The sequence below is a fragment of the Dermacentor variabilis genome, chromosome 8 (genome assembly GCF_050947875.1).
Source record: "Dermacentor variabilis isolate Ectoservices chromosome 8, ASM5094787v1, whole genome shotgun sequence".
Taxonomy (NCBI): domain Eukaryota; kingdom Metazoa; phylum Arthropoda; class Arachnida; order Ixodida; family Ixodidae; genus Dermacentor; species Dermacentor variabilis.
In genome coordinates this window covers 154,124,289-154,144,367 of record NC_134575.1, presented here as the reverse complement: position 1 = coordinate 154,144,367, position 20,079 = coordinate 154,124,289, and the positions used below count along the sequence as shown (strand labels likewise).

General features: G+C 48.1%; 1 protein-coding gene across 1 annotated transcript in view; it reads left to right on the top strand.

Moving 5' to 3' along the window:
- The first annotated feature begins 17,015 nt into the window (after positions 1 to 17,015).
- Fnta (farnesyl transferase alpha) overlaps positions 17,016 to 20,079 on the top strand; it is a 116,159-nt gene continuing 113,095 nt past the window's right edge. The window contains exon 1 of the mRNA XM_075703096.1: positions 17,016 to 17,451. Within this exon, the coding sequence (XP_075559211.1) occupies positions 17,104 to 17,451 (348 nt within the window). The 5' untranslated portion in view covers positions 17,016 to 17,103. The remainder of the gene's footprint in view (positions 17,452 to 20,079) is intronic.

Genomic DNA, 20,079 nt, shown 5'->3' with positions numbered 1-20,079 from the left:
CAGCATCGCGCCTTCTCAAAAATCCCTAAACGATGCTGTCCCTAGGCACCTAGGATCAGGTCACGTGAGGGATTTTTGTACGACAAATAGACGCACGCGGTGTTACCAGGCCCCGCACACTCTCAAGTTCAACAAATGGCCACAGAGGGCGAAAAATCAATCGAGGCGTGTTTCAGCATAAGCGCGCAAGTGGAGCTGCTGTAATTTTGGCGAATACTTTAATTTGTGCTTTTTCTGCTAGGGGCGCTAAACATGCTGAATTTTTTACTTTACACAAACCATTGACATAAACAATCGAGGTTTCTAAGGATGTTTTGTTACCTCAGGCGAATAGGCAGTTGATCTTTTTTAATTTGATTGTTGAAGCTGCTTTTTAATCATAGCGTCAAGGTTTTTGTACTTGATTAACCGCCGACAGCCTATTGGTATCGATGTGTTTCCTGGCCGTTGGCGTTTGAATACTACGGCGGTTTCGAAAGCATGCTGGTTTCGTCTGCGAGTCATTACATAGACTTGCTGTAAAGAGGTCTACACTTGGCGAAACATAGTGCCTCATTTTGTTTAGGCGTTGATTATCATAATGAATGCGGCGGAGGTTGAGGGAGTACGCTTGAAGGTACGTTTTTATGCCGTTGATCTCCATAACACCGTAAGTATGCAAACCGATGTCACAGGGTAACACTGAACTTAGTGTCACACATTACTTCCCCCCTTCCTCTGGCTTCTGGATTGGATTGGCGCGGCTCGCTACGTGCTTACGCGCGCTTTTCTGAGCGCAGATTGATGTGCGCCTGGTTTCTGCACTAGGCTTTAATACAGTCGCTTTTTCGAGCGCAGATTGATGTGCGTCTGGTTTGTGCACTGCGCTTTTATACGATCGCTTGTCGCTGCTTTCCTTTTCTCTGGCTTGATTCGGTGCGGCTTGGTGCAGGCGCGCATACTTGGTGTGCGCCTGCTTTTTTTTGCGCTGGTCTTCGAACACATCGCTCGCTGCTCGCGCTTATAAGGAAGTGCTGCGCCGCGGGCGTAGCGTGTATGTAAGCGCGCCAGAAAACTGCGCCTTGTTTTCCATTACTTTGTCATGTACCTTACCACTGGGTAGCACCGAGCGATCGCTTCTAACAAACGCAGAAATGAGTCTTTGCAGCGCGTGTGGCCATTAATTGACTCCCACCACAGCCATGTGAGGTGCGACTCCAGCAGCGGTGCAGTTACCCTGCAGCCGGCGGAGAGGAGGTGGCGCTTCAGTTTATTAACTTGCTAGTTTTTGCGTGTGAACGCCCGTGATAGCTCGTGAGGTCGTGCGGGACGAGCTGCTGGCGCGACACCCACTCGGTGGCCCCGAAGGATTGTGCAAATTGATGAATGCCTCCTTCGCGGCAAGCGAAAACACAATCGAGGCCGCCTGATGACGGGCGACAAGGTTCCGCCGAGCCGGCAAAATCACGGCGGCATTGCAGACCTTGGACCATGGGTATTCGGCATGACCTGCGTGACCACCGGGCAGTTCCGACTATTCAAGGTCGACAGACGAGACACGGCGACGCTAGGCCCCATTATTGCAGCCAACGTTGAACCGGGGACCACCATCCACAGTGATGAATGGGCCGCATACAACTGCATCCCGAACTTAGTGGATGCTAACGGATTGAGCCTCAATCTGCAATGGGAAACTAAACCAGACAGCATGAAATTTGTGGACCCGATCACGGGCGTTCACACGCAAAAAATGGAAAGTTATTGGCATGCAGAAAGTGAAGCGCCACCTCCTCTCCGCCTGGAGTCGCACCTCACATGGCTGTGTTGGGTAGTCAATTAATGGCCACACTCGCTGCAAAGACTCATTTCTGCGTTTGTTAGAAGCGATCGCTCGGCGCTACCCAGTGTGAAGGTACATACATGACAAAGTAATGAAAAACAAAGCGCAGTGTTCTGACCCTTTGCTTTTGTATGAATGTTTCCCGGCATTGCTGCGCGCTTACGTACACGGTACGCCAGCGGCGCAGCGTTTTCTTATATATAAGCGCGAGCAGCGAGCGATGTGTTCAAAGACCAGCGCAAGAAAGCATGCAGGCGCACACCAAATATGCGCGCCTGCACCTAGCCGCGCCGAATCAAACCAGAGAAAAGGAAAGCAGCGACAAGCGATCGTATAAAAGCCTAGTGTAAAAACCAGACGCACACCAATCTGCGCTCGGAAAAGTGATGGTGTAAATACCTAGTGCAGACACCAGGCGCGCATCAATCTGCGCTCGGAAAAGCGCGCAACCACGTAGCGAGCCGCGCCAATCCAATCCAGAAGCCAAAAAAGAGGGGGGAAGTAATGTGTGACACTAAGTTCAGTGTTACCTGTCACAGAACACCCGATGCATCATTGTGTGTTCTCCGTCATCGCTTGTTTGCTGTACGCCTACTAATTCTTCATTTCTTCAAGTGTTGTGTCCTCCTTTTGTCCTTGTTCTCTTGTGCTTCACTTACAGTATGTCGTTCCGTCAGCTGTAATGTGCATTTGCAAAACCAATACGTTTGATAAGACGCAGTGGTTATCATAATTTCACTACACATGTATTGCACATATGGTTCAGATACAGATGCCTGTATGCGGACTTGCACGACGTTGATGCGGAGATTAGGATAATTATGACACCCGTAAGGAAGAGGCAGCTGACGGCCGTAAGCTGTTGCGTTCTTTCCGCCAAACTACCCGGCCTGGTAGTGCTGTAAAGATGCTGTATAAAAGTGACACTCGGTGACAGGGAAATTATTACACTTAGCAGCCGACCGTACGTTTTGTAGCTTAGGTCTTCTTTCTTGTGCGTTTGTGCTACCCTTATTAAAGAGCCATTTCTTGACTATGTTCTTGACTATGTAACCGCGTTTGTGTGGATGCGTAGACGTGTGCTTTTTGTTGTACTTGTAAAATGCAAATAAAATATTTTCAGGCTTACTCAATCTTTGGTGTCGTGTGCGTTTATTCCAGTCGAAGCCATCGTGCCACCTGGAAACCGCATTCTCACGAAATGCAACAGCTGTAGCGCGGCGCCACAACTGGGGGTAACGGCGGCGTAATAAACGAAAAACCGCTCGGGATGCCCTTAAAAGTCAGTTCAGAGTGTGCCTTATATATATGTAGGCGCTACGTTTGCCACACAGCAACTTACCTGGCGGCAGCACCATCGAGGCGCAGCAGCCAGAAACCCAGTAAAGCCACAGAACACCTGGTAAAGCGTGTGCAAAACCCCGTTTCCATAGAGTTTCTCACTACATTAACTAGAGGGAAATCTGGCGCTGCTGCGCTGTGGTATGCATGGGAATGCCGGTATATTGTGGATTCGGATTGGCATCGTTCTCGTAGAGACAGGACACCTTGAAGACGCGCTTGGCAAGTACCGTTCCGTCTGTCACGATGATTCATTTTCTACTAGAACAGCACATGGAAAGCTGTTTTAGCTTTATTATTACGCGAAAACATGTTTTGTTTAACTATGAGAACTTGTTATTGTGTGTATGACTACATGTTACGTAAAAAGTATCAGCGGGCCGCTAAAGTTGGAGGACAAACGACAAGGTTCGCGCTCGCTTTGAAACGGTTGGTCGTCTGTTCTTGCTTTTCTTCGCTTGGTCATGCATGGTGGGTGAGTAAAGATGTAATATGCGTGAATGGAAACATTTTATGAAGATTTTACTTTGAAAACGCGTTATTTGCGTAGCCATATCTACGTTTTAGACGAAGCCTCTTACAACACCAGCCAACACGAGCCTCGCAGACACATATACCGTCATTCCCATGACGGCACGGTGTCCCCTTAAGAAACTCCCGTAGACGGTGGCGCCAGATTACCCTCTAGGTGTTATAGTGAGAAACTCTATGCCCGTTTCCGATGGATGGATGGATGGATGATTGTGGCTCAACCCTTTGAATCGGGCGGCGGCGGCGCGCGCCACCTAGCCTTTAATGGTTCTATATGCATGCATACACTCTAAGAACAGTTTACACCCTTTGGCTTGCCCCTTCTGCCACACAAAAATAATCGTCATCTGCCTTGATGCGTTTCCTTTCTTTATCGCTGCAAGCCCAGAACTTTCCAGTGACGAACGGCACGCGCGTTATCAGAAGGGGCACTCCAAAGGGTGTAAACTGTTCTATGCTGATAACGCGCGTGCCATTCGTTACTGGAAAGTTCTGGGTTCGCAGCGATAAAGAAAGGAAACGCATCAAGGCAGATGACGATTATTTTTGTGTGGCAGAAGGGGCAAGCCAAAGGGTGTAAACTGTTCTTAGAGTGTACCTATGTATTTACTCCTTTACTTTTGCGTTGATATTGTCCACCAATCAGATAGCCTCCGTTTAGTTATTTCTACCTGTTCAAAGTCTATTCTACTTTCACTGTCTTTAAAACCCAAGGCTTTGAATAGTTCCCCGTTAGATTCAACTGCAGGGTGAAGTTGTTTACAAGCAGGTATCAGGTGTTCCGCCGTTTCCTCCTCCTCTCTACACGCCTCGCACACCAAATCTATCTCCTGGTATCTGGCTCGGTACGTTTTAGTCCTCAGTACACCTGTCCTGGCTTCGAACAACAATGAGCTTCCCTTAGAGTTATCGTAAATATTTTCTTTGGCTATTTCTTGCTTAAACGTCCTGTATGTCTCCAATGCCGATTTGGTTTGCATCTCTGTACTCCACATACCCCTCTCTGCCTCCTTAACCTTTTTCCTGACAGATGATTCCTTACTTGTTCCCCCGCTACTGCCCAAGTATTTGCTTGTCAATTTTCTAGTTCGCTTCCTCCACCTCGTGTCAACATTCCTCGTGTATAAGTAACTGAAAACCTTGCTAGCCCACCGAATTTCCCCCATTTTTCTCTATCGCTCCTCAAATGCTATCTTGCTACTAGCCTCTCTGCCCTCGAAAGAAGACCATCCCAGATCCCCCTGCACTCCAAGATTTGGTGTCTTGCCATGTGCTCCCAGAGCGAGTCTACCCACACCACGTTGCCTAATTTCCAACTGTTGCCGGGTCTCTGTTCTAAGACATAGAACTGCATTGGCAAAAGTCAGGCCTGGTACCATTACCCCCTTCCATATCCCTCGTACTACCTCGTACCTATTGTAGTTCCACAGTGCCCTACTCTTCATAATCGCTGCACTTCTGTTACCTTTAGTCGTTAGATATTTTTCGTACTCTGTCAGATACTCAATGCCATTATTTATCCACACCCCAAGGTACTTGTATTTATCGACTATCTCCAGCGTGGCCTCCTGTATCTTATGCTCGCCGCAACTGTTATCATTAAAAATCATGACTGCTGATTTTTTTTCTTTACTAAACTTCAAGCCTAACCTGTCTCCTTCTGTACCACATATGTCCATTAATTCCTGCAGATCTTCTGCATTGTCAGCCATTAATACAATATCATCCGCGTACATCAGTCCTGGTAATGACTGTTCAATCAATTTTCCTTGCTTGAGAAATGATAGGTTGAAGCCGAGTCCGCTTTGCTGTATTTTGGCCTCTAGACCTTGTAGGTACAGCATAAACATCAGAGGTGACAATGGGCACCCCTGCCTAAGCCCCCGCCGAATCATCACAAGCTCCGAAACCTGCGTTTCCCATTGTATAATCACCCGGTTACCTTTATAGATATCTTTTAAGAAATTGGTTACTCCATCTTGCACTCCTAAAGTTTCCAGAATGCCCCACACGCCCTCTTGAAGTACACTGTCATAGGCTCCCTTGATGTCCAAAAAAGCCAGCCATAGGGGTCTGTGTTCCTTTTCAGCTATTTCAATGCACTGTGTTAGCGAGAACAGATTGTCTTCTAGCCTCCTATGCTTCCGGAACCCATTTTGTAGCTCTCCAAGTACCCCCTCGTTCTCTACCCATGCCTGCAGTCTGTCCTTAATAATCTGCATAACCACCCTGTAAACCACTGACGTCACTGTTATAGGCCGGTAGTTATTTATGTCAGCTTTGTCCCCCTTTCCCTTATATATCATTCTCATCCTACTTAGCCTCCATTCGTCAGGTACTTTACCATCCACTAGCATTTTGCTCACCACCTCCCTCAATGCTTTCTTAGATTTCGGGCCCAATTTCTTTATTAACATAATTGGAATACCATCGGGGCCTGCCGATGTGCTACTTGGTACCCTCTTCTCCGCCCTTTCCCACTCTTTTTGTCCAAGCGAAAGCAGTGGGTTGACCGGGCTATCCCTCTCCGACGTACTGCATGTACCATTTGTCTGTTTTGTAAATTTTTCCCTCATCATGGTTCCTATATGCTCCATTCCCGCCTCTCCTTCTAACCGAGTACCTTGAGCTTTTACTATATACCTCTGCTCTAGGCTTGTCCTATTACCCAAGGAGTTCAGATGTTGCCAGAATTTTCTAGCTGCCTGTTTATCTTTTTTATTGCTTATTTTTGACAGCCATTGGGACCCTTTTGTCTTGATTTTCTCGTTGATCAAATAAGATGCTTCCCTTTTGCATTTTATGTAGTTTACCCATTTCCTCTCTACTTCTGCTTCAGGTTCTCCCTTACTTTTGGAATACCTGTGTTCCCTGGAGGCTTCCTGACGTTTCTTTATGGCCTTCTTAACCTCTTCATCCCACCAGCTCTTGAGTTTTCGTATCCCTTGTCTTGTTTTCCTGACTCGCGCCTTACCTAGCTCACGCTCAAATAGTCTCATTAACTTTGGGTAAGTCCAATCAGTTTCAGTACTCTCTGAGATTTCCTCTTCAATTTGTTTGGCCGCTATTTCCACTTCGCCTTCTGAGTAAAAAATCACATCTGGCGTTTCCTCGCGCGTCGTTCGTGCTTTAGTTTCCCTCTTAAAACTCAACTTGATACGTTTGTGGTCGCTACCTATACTTCTGGAGCCCTGTTCATCTATAATCATGGCTCCTAATCTATCGTACATCCTATGGGACATCAACGCATAATCTATTGTCGAGTGTCGACCCCCTACCTCCCATGTTATGATCCCGTCACACTTTTCAGTAGAGTTACAGACAACTAAGTTAAGCCTCTCACACATATCCAGCAGCATGTTACCTGTGGAGTCTGTGTACCCATCCATATCTTGCATTCATGTCTCCTAATACAATTACTTCACATCCTTTTCCTAGCTCATTGATGTCCGCTGCTATACAGTCCAACATTTTTTTGTTTTCCTCTTTAGCATTTGATCCTGTCCAAAGGTATACAAAGCCCAGAAGTGTTTTCGCCCCTGCTACTTTTCCTTCTAGCCATAAATGCTCCTTGCATTCCTGTTTGACCCTTTGCCAATTTGTATTTTTATGAATGAATGCTCCAATTCCCCCAGCCTTTCTGCTACCCTGCACTCTGTTGCAGTATTCCCATGCATAATTAGGGTTACAGGGCGGTTGTTCCATGTCCCTAAGATGTGTCTCTACAAACCCATAAACCATTAAGTTCTCCTGCCTTAGTTGTTCTTCGATTTCCTCCCATTTTAGCCTATTTCTGCCACCTTGCATGTTAATGAACCCTATGTCTGACTTAATTTGGCTCTTGCGCTTATTCCTGTCACCTCTCCTACAGTACCGATGTTCGCGTGTTTGTGGCTCCTGCCTCGAATCGTCCACGCCTACACTGCTTCTTTCAGGGCTCTGGGTCCCCCTAAAAAAGCTGTTGCCTGGCGACCCATCCTGCCCCCTATCCTTTTGCCAGTGGCACCACTGTAGTGAATACCATCCTGCACAAAAGGTCGGAAGCCGGTTCTGTACACGTCCGTGTTGACCTCCATCACGCTGTACCCGAGTCGTCCGCTCAGACTCCTAATGACCCGATTGGCCTCAACCACCCTCCTTTCTACCTGTAAGCCTGGCCCTGGACTTCTGGGATAGTGCATATGGTCACATGCACCCTCCCGGAGGCCTCTCTAAGCTTACTCGGCCCAGTCTCAATGTGCCTCTCAAGGTCCTGGCTTCTCCCCTCAAGCACGTCATTGAGCCCAGAATGCATAATGACCAAGCTGTCGCTCTCCGTGCTGACCCCAATTACTTCCCGCGCCTTGGTCATTGCTTCCGCCATACCCTTGCCCGCTTGCACCTCCACCTGTACTCGCCCGTCCTCCTTCACTCTCGCCATCACGCCCTGTTCGGCCCTCCCCACATTGGAGTCCCCTATCACCAGGACCCTTCTACGTGCAAACCGTTCGACTGCAGCCTGTGCCTGCTGCCCCTCCCTTTGCGCCCGCTGGCGCCCCTGTGGCTGCAGCGTCGCCTCACTCGGGGCCCGTTGTGCAGCTTCACTATAACTACGCCGTTTCACCGGCGGCGAGCTGACGACGGCTTGCTTTGGCTCCCTGCCTCCCACTTCGCCTGTAGGGTCTACCCTACTTTCTGAGTTTTTGCCAACACTTTGTTGTCCTGACCCGACCTTCTCCGCTGCCCGCGTCTCCAGCGCGTCGAGCCGCCTTTCCAGTTCGGCGCTCCTTTCTTTTTCTGCCTCAAACTCGGCCACGGTCCTTACTAACTGCGCGGCCTGGGCCGCCTCCACCTTGACAAAATTGTCAACTTTCGCCTGCAGTGCTACCCGCTTCTCCTGTTCCTCCCTCAGTTCTGCCTTAAGCTCGTCGAACTTAGCAGCCCAATTCCCTTCCAGTTTTTGGACGGCTTCCCTGACGCCCTCGCACGACCTGCACGTGAAGCTAGACCCCTCCGCGTCTGCTAAATTCTGGAACTTAGTTTCGTCGAGGAAGCACCATCGCAGGCACTCGTCGCACTGCACTTGCTCCCCGTCCCCCGCGGCCTTCGCGTTCTTCGATTTCATCGCTAGGCCTACGTCCCGAGGCCCAACGAGGAACTTCGCCAAATCACTCAAGCAAAGCCGACCTCGACCGCTATCCCAAACTAAAATAAAGAATTGTCACTCCCTACCCCATGCAAGAATCTGAGGAGCTAGCTGAAATAATTAACGAAGCCTATCAATAGGTCCCTCCTACCAACTAGGCCTAACGGGGGAGCCGCCAGACCTAGACAAAGCCGGTGCGTTTGCTACTCTTACCAAGAATTCAAAATTTGCGCCCCTACTCCATGCAAAAGAAAATACTTCAAAACACTAGCTAATAAAGATAAAAAGGTACTTAGCTACGAACGAAGTCGCTGAAGCCTCGACCACAGGAGCGTCCGTACCGCCGTCCGCACAGTCCGCCAACTCAAGAAGTTTGAGAGAGATTCCTGTTGAGAGATTCCACGGATGGATGGATGGATGGATGTTATGAGCGTCCCCTTTGGAACGGGGTGGTGGCTTGCGCCACCAAGCTCTTGCTACAATGCTGCCTAATATCCTACCTAGGTTAACCAATGAAAAAAAAAACCACTATGAACTACCACGCCCAAATTTTCTGATACCCTATTGCGAACTGTGCTTTTGTACGTCTCCGTCTTTTGTCGTTTCCCTACTTTTCTTCCACCAATCCTCCAATCGCCTCTTACTGATGTCTATTGCGGACCTGTTTGCTTTACCACTGCTCCCGCTGAACCCAAGGGCTTCAAGGAGGCCAGTGGTGCCTAAATCGACCGCTGGATAGACGTCTTCACATTCTAATAAAATATGCTCCGTCGTTTCCCTAGCTTTACCGCAGCAAGCACATGCTTCTTCTTCCTTCTTATATCTCGCTTTATAGGTGCGTGTTCTAAGGCATCCCGATCTCGCTTCGAAAAGTAATGAGCTTCCCTTTGAGTTATCATAAATGGTTTCTTTCCTGATTTCGTTTTTTCCTCTTAAGTAGTTACTCATGGCAGGTTTCTTTTCCATTGCTGCCACCCATGAGATTAATTCAGCCTCTCTGACTTTCCGCTTGACCTTCTTTGTTGCTGTGTTGCCCACCCCACAGGCCGCATACTTGCTGGTAAGCTTCCTAGTTCTTTTCCTCCACTGTGAATCAATGTTTTGCCTGTACAGATACCTGAACACTCTCCCAGCCCATTTACTTTCCTCCATATTCCTCAGCCGTTCTTCATACTCAATTTTACTGCGAGCTTCCCTCACTTCAAAACTAGTCCAGCCCATATCCCCTTGCACAGCTTCATTTGTAGTCTTCCCGTGAGCGCCCAATGCGAGGCGACCCACTGACCTTTGGTTCCCGTCGAGTCCTGATTGTACCCCTGATTTAAAGCAAACAACCGCATTTCCAAAAGTAAGTCCTGGAACCATTACCCCTTTCCACATACCTCGGAGGACCTCGTACCTATTGTATCCCCATAGCGCTCTGTGCTTCATTATGGCTGCATTTCTCTTCCCCTTGACTGTTATGATTTTTTCCTGTGTTTCCATATATCCGTTGCCTTCGTTTATCCATATACCAAGGTATTTATATTCTGTTACCCGAGGTATTTCTTGGCCCTGTATCTCCACTGTCTGTTCACTATTTTCATTGAATACAATAACACCTGATTTTCTAACACTAAATTTCAAACCTAAATTGTTGCTTTCCTGTCCACAGATATTAGCCAGACGTTGCAAATCACTTTGCTTGTTTGCGAGCAACACAATGTCGTCCGCATAAAATAAACCTGGGAGTTGCTGCTCTATTACTATACCTGCCTGTTTGTATGAGAGATTAAACCCGATATTACTTCCTTCTAGCGCCCTCTCCATCCTCACCATGTACATCATAAACAGCAGCGGGGATAAAGGGCACCCCTGCCTCAGTCCCTTGTTGATATGAACTTTCTCCGCTCTCCTCATCCCTTCCCATTCAATGCAAACAGTATTTTCTAGGTAAATCTCTCTCAAAAGCTGTATACAATCGTTACCTAAGCCTTCCCCTTCAAGAATATCCCACAAAATGCTGCGGTCTACGTTGTCGTATGCTCCTGTAATGTCCAAAAAGGCCACATACAACGGTCTGCTTTCTGCTTTTGATATTTCAATACACTGAGTAAGAACAAACAAGTTATCATCCAAACACCTACCTATTCTAAAGCCATTCTGAAGCTCTCCCAAAATGCCATTATTTTCTGCCCATGCTTGAAGCTTTAATTTGATTGCCTGCATTGCTAGCCTGTATATTACCGATGTAATGGTCAACGGTCTATACGAGTGAATTCTGTCTTTCTCCCCCTTACCTTTATAAATTAAATTCATTCTACTTTTTCGCCAACTGTCTGGTATTCGTCTATCTTTTAAAGTTTTTTCAACTGCTTTCACGAGAGCTCCCTTACTTTTTGGTCCCAGTTCATTTATCAGCCTAACGGGAACCTCGTCTAGCCCTGTGGCTGTGCGCTTAGGAATTTTCTCTTCCGCTTTCTTCCAGTTTAAATTTGTAAGCACTAGCTCCTTTCCCCCTTGGGTCTCTTTCATGCTCTTTTTTTCTTCAAATACAACCTCGTCCTTGCCTTGGAAAGATTCGGCTGTTACTTTTTGGATGTAATTTATTGCTGCTTCTCCTTCCAGTCTGTTTTCATCTTCGTCTAGGATATGTTGTTGTATTGTTGTTGACTTCCTGCCTAATAATTTTATGTGATTCCAAAATATTCTAGGTGCGGCCTTCTTTTTCTCACGTATTTCTGACAACCAACTTTCACTTTCACCTTTTAATTTTGCTTGCACCAGTTTTTGAACCATAGACTTTTTCTCCCGGTATATTTCCCATTTACTGGTTACTTCATCCTGTGGCAACTGCGCCTTCTTTGCCTGCCTGTGCTCTCGAGATGCTTTCTGTCGTTCGGCGATCGCTTCTCGTATCTCCTTGTTCCACCAGCTTTTCGGTTTCTTTTTTCCTTACCAATGAACATGTTGTTTCTCTTTCCGTATTTCTGTCGTTACTACATTTAGAAGCTTACCATATTCCCACCCCTTACTTGGCGACTTGCCAATTTCTTCCTCCACTCTAGTGACTATATTTGCTATTTGTTCAGCGTTCAAATTTGGACTGTCCATTTTGCTTTCGTTGCTCTCTTTCCCAACTACATATCCCATGTTCAAAATGATGCGTTTATGGTCACTCCATATGCTGCTAAACCCTTCCTCACCGATGACCATTTCTCTCAACTTATCATGAATTCCTTCTGTCATCAGACAGTAATCAATGGTCGATTGCCGGTTTCCCACTTCCCACGTGATCTGTCCTTCACACTTAGGCCCTGTATTCACGATCACGAGGTTATGTTGCTCGCAAAGGTCTAGCATTGACTTCCCGTTATTGTCGGTATAGCCATCTAAATCCTGTATGTGGGCATTCATGTCACCTAATAGGACTATCTCAGCACCATTCCCGAAACCCCTAATATCAGCGCTTATGCATTCCACTAACTCTTTATTCTTCTCTGTGCAATTTATTCCGGTCCACAAATACGTAACTCCAAGCCAAGTTTCTTTCCCACTCATTGTACCTGATAACCAAAGATGCTCTTGACATTGTGAATTTACTCTTTTCCATTTGGCTCCCTGATGGATGAGCATTCCGACTCCCCCTCCCTTTCTTTCCGACTTAGTTCTGTTGCACCCTTCCCATACATAATTCTCAATAACTGGCGGCTCTTCTGAGTCTCTAAGGTGCGTTTCTGTAACTGCATACACCCCTATTTGTTCTCTATGTAACTGCTCCTCAATCTCTGCCCACTTTTCCTTTCTTCTGCCGCCCTGCATGTTTATGTAGCCTATTGCATGGCGAGCTCTTGTTCTTGCTTTCCTCCTTTTTCTGTTATCGACGGCGATGCTCTTCTGATGTTCCCCTAGGGGACCTTCTTTATTACTACCTACTCTGACCTCCTGAGCGCCCGCGGGCCCCCTAAAAAAGCAACAGTGCGACCCCCAAGTCGCCAGCCCACTTCTCGTGCTAGCCTGTAATTGAAGTGGATCCCATCTCGTTTAAAACCACCACAACTCCACGATGGATGGATGGATGGATGGATGATTGTGGCTCAGCCCTTTGAATCGGGCGGCGGCGGCGCGCGCCACCTAGCCTTTAGTCCGTTTCCGTTTAACGTTTCCTGTTGTACAGCGCCACCTGTGGTCCCATACTTTAGTTCACGACGCCACCGCTACGCTTATTTCCGTAGCACTGTGGAAGGTACAGTTTCCCTTCTCTAAGTGTGTATAGGTGTTCTGTGGTGTTACCCCTGGGGACGGTCTCCGCGGAACCATTGTACGGGCATGAAAAAAGTGTAGGAGGCGTTGCTTCTAACCACGACCTACTGTATAAGGGGCGACCTGCGCGTGCGGCGCTGCGCCAGCGCCGCTGATTTGCTTTTGCTTGTGTGGCTTTCTTTAGTTTTCCAAACCGCCGCCGCGAACAGTGGCGCCAGTGCTCACCCCCACCTAAAACCCCTCAATTTTTCAAAAGTAGCGCCATTCTTAGATCTTTCCGCCACCCCGCTCACCCTGGCGCGTCCTCCTCCACGCTTCCTGTCGCCCCGGCCTCCTCCGCTCCCCCATTGGCCAATCTGTGTCACGTGGAAGCAGGCGCCGCGCTTTTGTATATTTTTTCTTTCCAGTGCGGAGCAGGCGCCGTGCTTTTGTATATTTTTTTACTTTTCAGCGCGCGCCGACCTCCATTGTTGGGCCTGCGCGACGAAAGTACAGCAGGCGGACTGACGGAGTGCGTTAGCTTAATAGAATGTGTAGGGCCGAGAACGTAATTGCGATGCCATGCTGCTGCGCCTTCGGTTGCCGCAACAGACACAGCGAGGGCAAAAAGCTTTTTGCTTTGCCGTCCGGTGGGCGCAACGCAAAATGAAGTGTGGATTCGCAGGATCAGGTGGGCTGACTTCGAGGAAGTGGCAAAGAACGCACGGCTTAGTGAAGTAAGGGCCATGGCTACTCACAACCTCTTATTTCGAGCCTAGATCACGCCTTCCGTTTCGAAAAGTGTGTGTTCATGCTCTGTGTGGTTTTTAGCGCGTTGTCTGACTTTTTTTTTTTCGAATGTGCTCTCTTTGTTTCATGTAGTTTCGTCTTGCGGTGAAATGCACGCATCTGCAGCTGGCCTGTGACATAAAAGCGACTTTATTCAGGGTGTGTTTTGAGCTCCACCAGAAGTTAGCACATTCTCGACGCTTTTGCAAGGCTCAGTATGACTTACGATGCAGTCTTTTAGCTTCGAATGTACGCCCGCATGTATTGATTTGGTTTGTGGTGATTAACGTTTTTAACGTTCCGAAGCGACTAAAGCTAGAATGCAGGACGTAGTGGATGGCTCCGGATAACTTAATCTAGCTCGCCTGGGGATGTTTAACGTGCACTTTGATCGTAGAGTCGTACGTGGGCCGGTAAATTCCTCGATGGCGTTTCAGAATACTCGCGCGTGCGCGCTAGCGCTGCTTTAGAAGTTGGCGCCTCGGCGCGATTGTATTTCTTCAGTAAATTTTATTTACTAGTTGTAACACCTTGTCATTCTTTCGTATTATTGACGGCGCCTCCAGGGCACCAAAGCGGCAACGGGAACACCAAAGCTAGAAGCAGGGCTGGATGGGGCTCGCCGTAGCCTGTGCATGCCAAGGGGTTATAAGATCGCGGACAGCCAACACCTTGTCATTTTTTCGTATTATTGACGGCGCCTCCAGGACACCAAAGCGGCAACGGGAACACCAAAGCTAGAAGCAGGGCTGGATGCGGCTCGCCGTAGCCTGTGCATGCCAAGGGGGTATAAGATCGCGGACAGCCAATTTTGCATGTGAACACTCCCAGTGACGCCTGCATTATTGTAATGTCACGTGCTCTTCAGAGGCCTCCGTTAGCCATTACATGTGCCCTCCTGGAGCAGTACTTGTTCACACAGCCGCACACAGCCATTCCGGCTGTGTGCGGTCAGCAATCTCTCACGCACCGGCCGAGCAAAAGTATCCTGCAGGTACGTAAATGAACCTACGAAACCACGTACACATACTTTCACGCTGTCAACACCTGAAACTTTGGTAATTACGCGCGTGTTTGAGTACACCGCGAGCTTGCGTCGTGTTTCAGCAACACGAACTCTCAACGTCGCGCGCTTTACGCCTTAAATACGCCTTGAGTAATGGTCCTTTTCTCTAGTTCTTCCGCATTTCCAACACTAAATTCTAAAGGCCAGTTACCGACTGACGAAGAAAGATCTCGATTGAAAAAACTGCTCCGCAGGGCTCGAACGAACTTTTCTGCGGATTTCCTCCCGTAGCGCGTTAGCCGTCGTCTGCTACGGCAGGCCCACCACCGGCGGCGCCACCGTCGAGGCCGCGCCGAGCGGAGGAGGAGGGAATAGAATGGCGCTACTTTGGGAGATTCAGGGGTTTTACCCCCACCTACCCCAACCCCGTGGCCGGCCGGCCGCACGCACGGGCAGCAAAGCACAGAAGGATGCAAACGCACGCGCGCGAAACAATCAATTAGCTGAGTGCTTGGTGATCTGTTGGTGTCGCTAGATCTTGATTACCAGATTCTATTTCAGTGACACTGTGATTCTCAGCCCCGTGGGAGCCGGCTTTCGCGTTTGCGGCTTCTTCATGCACGATGGTTTACTTCTGCATACCGTTGTGAAAGTCAAGCGGCCTAGCATCAAGAGGAATTTCATTTCATGAGTTCCCCGTGATCGATATTAGAAACCAATGGTTGAAACCTGAACAAAAAAAAAAAAATGGTTGGGGCTTAGCTAAGGTTAAGCCTGGATATCTCGAAGCGAAAAGGTTCGGTGATGCTTATTTATGGCTTAGCTTGTAGTTATGCTTTATGATTTAGCCTATGATTATTCTTACGGTTTAGCTTATGGTTATGCTTTATGATTTAGCCTATGGATATGCTTACGGTTTAAGTTATGGATATGGCTTACGGTTTAGCTTATGCTTTATGATTTAGCCTATGGTTATAATATATATATATGCTTATATGGTTTCACTTATGGATATGCTTTGGTAAGCTTATGGTTATGCTATACGTGTGCCTTGTGTAGTGATGCAAATTGGTTATGAATGATATATACCATAAGTTATGCAGGATTATTAATCTTCTTTATTCATCGTTCTTGGGCACATTGTGTTGCGATTGCTGTACAGCCATAAACACAGCTCTCGACGGTAGTGTCACTCTCTTCTCCTTCCATGTTGAATATGCGCATGCCTGTTCTCTGGCAAGCGGTTATATAGTCGGCCTCCGCGATAAACACGTGCTTGCGGCGAACGTCAAACGACGACGCATAGCGCGCGGCAGTGGCCACCTGCGCCGACTCCGAACACGCTTACGGAGCCAATTCCGACATACGCCGGCTCGCGCGAAGCGTGGTGTCGACTAACGTAGCGAAGCTTTTCGTTTCAAAAGCCCAACTTCAGAAAAGTGCTTAAAGTGTAGTGACTATCTGTGTGATGGCACAATAAAGCGCCCTTGGAATTTTTCAAACTAGACTTTCGTTATCATTTGGTAAAGTGGCGTAAATAAATACGTCAATAACAGCACATCTTTATGATTGTGGCATGCACTGCAATTAAAACCACTCACGTTCTGCCGCGCTCTAAACGGCTCGTCACTTCAGTGAACGTGCCGAATGCAGCAAAGGAACGCGTGGGCCCTGCAAAGCGGTACGTAGTGCGTTCATTGCGTCCGGCTCGGGACTAGCGAAACCTACGGGAGAATGAAGTGCGGGCGCGCTCAAACCTCGGCTAGCGCGGAAAGTGCGCACCAGACCTTATTGGCACCACAGCACTAATCAACATTTTAGCAGACAATGAGGGGGGAAAAAAGGCTCTAAGGGATTACACTATTTCAATCCTAGCAGCCGCGCGGCCGCGCCTTCAAAGTAGTTTAAAATTTCATTGCACTGCACAGCGAAGATACCAAATACCTGGGGCACGTATCGCATGTATCGACGTGGATTTTTCTAGCCGCACCCTGTCAATAATGTGAAATGCCGAGTTTAGTGCAGCTCCTCTGCGAATTTTCACCGTCATCGCCGTACTCCTAAAGGCAGGGCCGGAGCGTTTCGGGCGTTGCTGTGAGGGTGAGCACTGGCGGCCTCTACCGGCACGCTTGGTCCCTACTCAATGATCACGTGGTATTTCTTCGGCCGCGCGCTGCCGTAGGCGACCACGCGATGCGCAGGTCGCCCTTTATACAGTAGGTCGTGCTTCTAACACACCAGCAGAGGTAGAACAGCTCAAGGTGACGAACGATGGCAGACGACGAATGCAGCCCGGACGAGAAGTGGGTCTTCTACCGGGACCGGCCTGATTGGAAAGACGTGATGCCTGTTCCTCAAGACGACGGCGACCACCCGGTAGTGCGAATTGCTTACTCGGAACAGTTCCGCGATGTGTTCGATTACTTCCGCGCCGTGCTCCGCTCCAACGAGCGCAGCGAGCGGGCCCTGGAGCTTGTTACCGACGCCGCCTCGGTGAACCCCTCCAACTACACCGTGTGGCACTATCGCCGGCTCCTGCTCAAGGACCTGGGTGTTGACCTGCGCTCCGAGCTCAATTACATACACGGGGTCATTGAGGATAACCCCAAGAACTACCAGGTGCGTCATTCAAACATTTGTTGTGGCGCGCAAGAAAAAGCGTTTGTTTTTGAGCCACAAACGTTGTCAACGTAAAGGCTTGGAATATTTCCGCAAAAATATTTGTCAACGCCGTTCCGATATTATATTGCCTTTCGCTAACCACTGCACATACGTGTTAAACCTCAAAGCTTTGTGCTCTCGTCTGTCTGCTTCTCTGTGGCCTGTATACTTCGCGACCAGTTTTCTAGTTCTCTGTCGCCACTGAAAATGTGCAAACAAACAGCGTTGCTGCCCCTCTCGTAAAATATTTTACTTCGTGCTTCCCGACCCTCGACTGCTGCCACGACCAGAATTCTGCCGCGACGAATATTTTGCAGCATGCTGGAGATTTAAACCCTATCGTGCTTCTAAACAGAAGTATGTCGCATAGTTTTAGCAGTGTGTGCCCGCTGTGAGAGGTCTCAGAGCCACGAAAGAATAAATGCAAATTTGACAAAGGCTGTGTTTCGTGAGGGAACCTTACCCATCACGGGATTGTGGCCAATGGCGGCTGAAGCTGCAGGTTGCCTTTGAAAAGCTTGGTAGCATTTACTACAGAGGCACAGTGCAAGCTTCTGTCGGGTCGGGAAGCAGTGATTCTTGTACAGCAAAAGTTACAAGCAATGCAGAGCAATTGAGCAACACTACAATTAACACGTAATTTGACCCACTAGCAACAGAAATGCAGCTATGGCTTTGATAAAGTCCAAAGTTTGATGGCAAACTGTCTGGCTGGCAAAGTATGTGACAAAAAACGCTAAACGAAGCTCCGACAAGAAGAGTATCGACATAATGACGTTTGCAGACCCCACATTGTAGCCTTGTTGACAATTACATACCAACCACATATTTAAATTTACATTAAATTTAATTACAACCAACAACACATCTAAAGGCCTAGTAAAATAAATTTTGCCCGAATTGGCATGAGTAGATTGTTAAAAAATGATGACTACAGCCCAAACAATGTCTATGGGGGCTCTCCTGAGCGTTGTCCCAACCTACATGGGAATGATGGCAAGTACAAGTTTTGGACTTGCTTCGATCTTTAGACTAGTGGCGCTTGCTTGCGGCCCAGTAAACGAAACTGTACTCAAATATCGCGTAAAATCTAATTTTATTTCTGTGTATCTTATGTAATGCACAACACATTACATAAACATTGTATGACTGAGATTGAAGCATGTTTACCACCAGGGCACACAAGGGTATGCATTCTTGTGCAATTTTGTTCCCGATTTAGCACCAGAGAATAATTATGTATTTGGATGGATGGATGGATAGATGGATGGATGGCGGCTACACCCTTTGTAACGGGCGGCGGCTGGCGCCACCTAGCCTTTTGCTCCCCCTCCTATTTTTTTTCCTTTCTTTATAACCCCTTCTCCTTAAACCAGTTTTCACTCCCCTCCTCCTCCCCGAAATAACTATCTAAAAAAATATAAAAAACATTATCTCCCCGATTTATGGTATTATTTCTCCCTTGACTTCCTCCACCAATCCTCTAGCCTCCCCTTCGTTACTGCCACTCTTTTCTCGTCTATTTGCCCTCGTTCCCCGGGAAAACCTAATGCCCCTTCTATATCTGCCACTGTTCCCTCTGCCAGAGTCGGGTGAAGGTCTGTGCATCTCAGCATTATATGCTCTGTGGTCTCCATTTCGGCTCTGCAAGCTGTGCACAAAAGGTCCACGTCTTCAAATTTAGCCCTGTATGTTTTCGTTTTCAAAACCCCCGTCCTAGCTTCGTATAATAGTGAGCTGCCAAGTGAGTTATCAAATAAGAGCTCTCTCTAAATCTTCTGTTTTTGTGACCTATACATAGTGCTGGCTTTCCGAGCATTCTTTCTTCCCACATTTTTCTTTCCGTCTCCTTCACCTCCTTTCCCACACTAGAACCACGTTGGACCCCCTCCCTCGGCATTAGGTATCTATTCCTCAGCTTCCTCGTTCTGAGTGTCCACTTTCTGTTCAAACTTTTCATGTATAGATATTTGTACACTTTTCCTGCCCACCTTTTTTCCTTCAGTGCTGGGAGTCTCTGTTCATATTTTAGCTTACTTATTGCCTCTTTACCTTCGAATGACGTCCATCCCATGTCCCCCTGCACTCCCTCATTAGGGGTGTTCCCGTGCGCTCCTAAGGCCAAGCTGCCTGCACTTCTCTGTCTTGTTTCCATGCATACCTGAACTTCCGATTTCACGCACAGTACTGCATTTCCAAATGTGAGGCCAGGTACAGTCTTGGTCAAAAAACTTGAACCCGCTGTGGACGGCCGGGGAGCAGCTGCGCTCCGCTATCGCGGCGCGGCCATCGTCGGCACGCGCCGCTGCTCGCTTGCGTCGAGGATAAAGAGGGCGAGGGAAGCATGTACTCTCAAGCGTTGTTTGATAACAGTGCTCGTGAAAAACTAGTGCGGCAAACGTGGCGCAAACGCGACGGTGGCGAAGCGGAAGCCACACGACCGGCTAGCATGCCGTTTGCAGCGTACGCTGCTTGAGCCGGCGGGGGTCTCTGGCGACCACTGTCCAACGCGATAGGCTAAAATTTCAGAATTCCGAGTATTGCAGTCATTAGTTATTGCTTTCAGGGACCACATTAAAGGAACAG